General features: G+C 42.7%; 1 protein-coding gene across 1 annotated transcript; it reads left to right on the forward strand.

Annotated features, from left to right (window-relative positions):
• The first annotated feature begins 1,995 nt into the window (after positions 1 to 1,995).
• LOC123955376 (60S ribosomal protein L32-like) lies at positions 1,996 to 2,479 on the forward strand. The gene has a single exon (XM_046027356.1). It carries the CDS (start codon positions 2,041 to 2,043, stop codon positions 2,446 to 2,448), a length of 408 nt encoding a protein of 135 aa, XP_045883312.1. The 5' UTR covers positions 1,996 to 2,040; the 3' UTR covers positions 2,449 to 2,479.
• Positions 2,480 to 5,525: the final 3,046 nt, after the last annotated feature.

Consider the following 5,525-nt stretch of genomic DNA (forward strand, 5'->3'; position numbering starts at 1 on the left):
CCATTGGATTAACTGGGGTTTTACGGTTTGCCACTTAATACTATTATTGTCACTGTTGTTATTTTCTTTCTTTCTTTTTTTTTAAGATTTCATTTATTTATTTGACAGAGAGAGAGAGGGAACACAAGCAGGGGGAGTGGGAGAGAGAGAAGCAGGCATCCCACTGATTAGGCAGCCCAATGCGGGGCTCAGTCCCAGGCTCGATCCCAGGACTTTGGGATCATGACCTGAGCTGAAGGTAGATGCTTAACGACTGAGCCACCCACGTGCCCCTGTTGTTATTTTCTGTTTCTTTTCATTTATTGAGATGAAACTCAAAATACCATAAGGTTAGCTCTTTTCGAGTGTACAATTCGATATTTAGTACATTTATCATGTTGTGAAAACACCTCCTTTATCTCGTTCCAAAACATTTTCATTGCCTCCAAATAACTACCCCCTCACCCAACCTAACTAGTTATTCCCCAGCCTCTCCCCTTCAGCCCCGGATGACTACCAGTCTGCTTTCTATTGCTATGCATTTACCTTTCCTCGATAGTTCATGTAAATGAAATTATGGCAATATGTGACCTTCCGTGTGTGGCCTTTTCTGCTTAGCATAACGTTTCCAAGGTTTGTCCGCATTGTGGCCGGCATCGACGTTCCATTCCTTTCTACGGTTGAACAAAACTCCATTCCCTTGCATGTGCGTGCAGCCATTTGTCACTCTGTTCACCTGTTCGTGGGTGTTCGGTTTGTTTCCACCTTTTGGCTACTGTGAATAGTGCTGCTGTGGACACATCTATACAAGTACTTCTTTTAGCACTGGTTTTCATCTCTTTTGGGTCTGTGCCTAGGAGGGGAATGGCTATGGCAATTCTGTTTAACTTTTCTAGAAACAGCACAGTGGCTGCAGCATTTTATATTCCCACCAGCAATATGGAAGGGTTCAGTAGGGTTCAGTTTCTCCACACCCTCCTTCACACTTGTTATGATTCCCTGCCCCTGTTATTATTATTATTATTATTATTATTATTTTTAAATTATAGTCATCCTAGTGAATGTGAAATGGTATCTCATTGTAGTTTCAGCTCTCACTTTTAGGAGGTCACAAAGTATCTTTCCTACCCCCACTCTTCCAACCTAGCACAAGAGCTGATAGAAACCAGGCAAATACTTCCGTAAAATTCATTCAGAACACCAATCTGGTTTTATTCTCCGGTTTTCTAGACCTGGCCACTTACTTTCACACCTGTGTCAACCCTGTTCCTAGGGTACAGCTCTGCCTTCATGGGAAAATGCTTTTACTGATCTTTTGCTCATCCTTGATGGAAAGTAGTTGAAAAAAAAATCATATGCAAAAAGAGGGCATGGAAGGCAAGGGTTAAGGAGGGCCGGGTTTTGGTTTTGGGGTGTCAGATGCTGGGTTCTTCTCTCTGGGGTGGGTTCTACGTGAGGTAACTACTCCCGATTCCATGTGGAGCTGGTTGCACCAACCACATCTTCTTGGAAAGGCATGTCCTGGAGGGCAACACCAACTGTTTCAACCACCTGCTCTCTCCAAGAGGACCTTAAAGCTGGCTTTTTTATGACACTCAAAAACTAGTCTTTCTGCAGAATATGCATTTGATTTCTCACTGGAGGTTCCATCTCGAGAAAACTGTGCTTAGGTGGTCTGTCTGGCTCAGACAGCGGAGCATGATTTCCGCTTTTGACCTCCAGACTTCAGCGTGGCATGGTCAGTGAGGTCTGGCAGGCCAGCAGATGGCCAAGGTTAGCAGGGCTTAGCTGTTTCCCTTTGCCATCTCAATGTCTCTTCTCTCTTCACACACCATTCTTTCTGCTAATCAGTCAAGGCCAAGGTCGACCTTTTGTTTGGATAGTCTAGTTTTGAAAACCGTGAGGTGGGGGTGGTTCTCCAGCTTCTGTGATTGATGAGATTTGCTCACGCTCTATTACAAAATTAAGCATCAAGGAGTTAAGAAAAATCATTTAAAACTTGGAAGTAAGCTCTTCCTCGGCGCTGCCTGTGGAGGTGGCAGCCATCTGTTACTGGGCATCATGGCTGCCCTCAGACCTTTGGTGAAGGCCAAGATCGTTAAAAAGAGGACCAAGAAGTTCATCCGGCACCAGTCAGACCGATATGTCAAAATTAAGCGCAACTGGCGGAAGCCGAGAGGCATTGACAATAGGGTGTGCAGAAGATTCAAGGGCCAGATCTTGATGCCCAACATTGGTTACGGGAGCAACAAGAAGACAAAGCACATGTTGCCCAGTGGCTTCAGGAAGTTCCTAGTGCACAATGTCAAGGAGCTTGAAGTGCTGCTGATGTGCAACAAATCTTACTGTGCAGAGATTGCTCACAACGTCTCCTCCAAGAACCGCAAAGCTATTGTGGAAAGAGCAGCCCAGCTGGCAATCAGAGTCACCAATCCCAACGCCAGGCTGCGCAGCGAAGAAAATGAATAGACAGCTTGTTGTGTACGTCATATTTGTGTTAATAAAACCATAAAACTGCAAAAAAAACCCCAAACAAACTTGGAAGTAAGAGGTTGGGTAATATGTCCTTTTAATACCCAAGTAGTATTTAGGCAGGAGAATATACTTTGTTCAAACCACTTATTACTATTAAGTACACTTTCTAAATTTAGCGAGGTAACATATTAACATGTAGATTTGGCAAATGATTTATGTTCAATAGCAAAGATAACCTCAAAGGTCTGGCTTCTTGCTCCGTTGGTTGTTAGCCTGTTTTGTATGTAACACAGTGATCTAGTTCTAACGGAGTCCCTAATACTTAGGAGAATCTTGATCCTGAAAATGCTCTTTGGAGGAGCTATACCATCTCACTGTTTCCCTCGTTAATTAACAAACTGAATGACATCTTTGACACGTGTTCATTTGACACTTGTATGAGAGTCCCTTTTTAACTCTTTTTTTTTTAAAGATTTTATTTATTTATTTGACAGAGAGAGATCACAAGTAGGCAGAGAGGCAGGCAGAGGGGTGGGGGGAAGTAGGCTCCTCGCTGAGCAGAGAGCCCGATGCGGGGCTCGATCCCAGGACCCTGAGATCATGACCTGACCTGAAGGCAGAGGCTTAACCCATTGAGCCACCAGGCGCCCCCCTTTTTAACTTTTTAAAATACATACTTTGCAAGGGTTTCAGATGATTTTACTGGAAACCCAGGGAAGGACAGAACTGAGTCAAAGCTAGCATCTGTGAGAGGATTCCATTCTGTGAGGACCGTTGTCGTAAGCTTCCTTAGACGACGTGATTACAGATCTGTCTGCTGGCTCTAGCTGAACACTGCAGATTTTGGGGGGCATCCAGCTCTTCTAACATTAAGTCTACGACTTTGGGGTATTTTGAAGGCTTGCCTTTCATTCCCAGTGTTAATTCTACCCAACTTCTGCTTCTGGTTTCTCTGCGCTCTTCTAACTCTTTAGCATCTTTCTGTTTGCAACCCAAACAGCTAACCAGTGAGTCGTTTCACTCCCAACTTTTTATTTTCCTCTCTTGAGTGTGAGATTCCTAGACTTGGAGGTTCTAGGAACTGGATTTCTGAGCCACTCCTCAGTACCTGTTGAAACTCCAGTCTTCTGCTGGAAGTCTGTGAAGTACATGTCTGATCTGGCCAGAGAGGAAACTCTGGGGCAGAGATTTTTTTTTTTTACAAGAGCAACTTGTGAATTCTAAATTAAAAACTTGGCTTCACAATGAGTTGAGTCTTTTCTCGTCTTTGGAGATGAGTACGCCTGTGTGCTCCATTATATCACTGCCACGCTTGGAAATGTACTCCTGTCATCCGTTCCTCAGGCTGTCTCATTTCTTGGTCACGCATCAGCAACTTGAGCTGTTCTATTTTTCTCTCCTATGTGCCTTCCTTCCCATGGTTCAAAACAGAATTTTCTGGGATGTGGGCTCACTTGGATACTCTTTTCTCTTTTCCTAGCCCTCAGAGAGCTTTAGTCCTCTTTCTTTTAGTTCGAGTCTGTGTTTCACCTTCTCTGTGCTTCTTGGATGGAATGAGGTCCTGAGCTCCTGTCCTGATTTAGGCTGAGGAAGGATTACTTTCATTTGTAGGATTTCTTTCCCACCTTTCTGTTCTTCTCCATTGTAGTAATGGCTTCTCTGTGGGGTCTCATTTCTCCCAAATTCTGGATTCCATGGTAGGTCAGGGTCAAACAGCTGACAAAGGCTCCCCCTCCAGAGCTCCTCTCTGTCCCGAGGTAAGCTCAGCTTCTGCCCACCCAACCCTATACCCATGTTGCATCTCTCTGGGAGGAGGCCAGTGTTCTCACCTGTCTGTCTTTGGGTCAAAGCTGTCATAAGGCCTGCTCTGGCCCAGCCTGGTTAGAGGCTGAAGATGATATGGCCCCCCCTCTATTTTCCAAGCCATCAGAATCTTTGTAATGGGGTTCATAGGGCAATAGGGCACTATTTTTTACTTCTCCAGTAGCGCTTTTCTGCCCTGGGGTTGTAATGATGTAGGAGCCCCCATAGTGCCTGGAGTAGTTGAAAAGAGATATTGCTTAAGCTTTGTTTGATGAATAAATGAATGAATCATGTTAGTGATATTTATTTTGACATTTGGGTTCTGCTTTGGTTTGGGACCTGACTGGCTTGCAGATAGCATCTTCCTAGATCTCACTTTGTAATCTTCATCACTTATGATGTTATTATAGAATAAACTGAAGAAATTTCATATAGAATATAGATGCCAGTGTAAATATAGATGCCTACTTGGGGTCTTCCCATTTTTTAAATTCTACAAAACACAATTCCCATCTATTTTGAGAAAATTCCAGCTAAATTGTGGCAGGTCTGCTAGGGACATGACAGACCAGAACTGGCCTTACAATTCAGTTAAGATTTGTTGTGCCGGGGGAAAGAGGTCCGCTGTGGAGTTTTGGTGTTGTACTCCTCACTAAAGACTAATTAATGTTGTTGAACATTAATTAATTTATTAATTAATTTTTAAATAATTAATTTATTAATTTGTTAATGTTGAACATTAACTTGCGTGTTTGGTTAACTTAATACCAAAAGAGAACAGAATCTTCCTTGCATAGATTGACTGCACATCGAAAGCCAAAGCTTCCTTTCTGGACTTAGACTGAAGAAAGATTATTTTAATTTTTAAGTCTTCTTTTTTGCCTTTCTGCTCCTCTCAATTCTATTCTCAAGCTGTTGTTGATGGGATCTAGGTTTTCCCAGATGGGACAACTTGAAACAGAAATTAATTCATTCTCAAATGAAGTATATGAGGAGAGAGAACAGCTCTGGAATGTATTTTGGTGATTAGCCATCAAGCCAGGAGAGAAAGGGCGGTAGTTGGCTGCAAGTCATCAGTATCAAATCTATATTCATTTAGCGTCCTTCTTTACGCATATGTCACTTTCCCGTTTTAATGGAGAAAAAGCCCAAGTAAACATTTTTAAGCATGATTTTTTTGGGAAAAGGATTTAGTTTTAAAATAAGATTATGCACAGTACTTGTATAAGAGAATTTTGAAATTTTTAGATGCTAATGAAATGAGAGAG

This window comes from Meles meles, chromosome 13, assembly GCF_922984935.1.
Source record: "Meles meles chromosome 13, mMelMel3.1 paternal haplotype, whole genome shotgun sequence".
Taxonomy (NCBI): Eukaryota; Metazoa; Chordata; class Mammalia; order Carnivora; family Mustelidae; genus Meles; species Meles meles.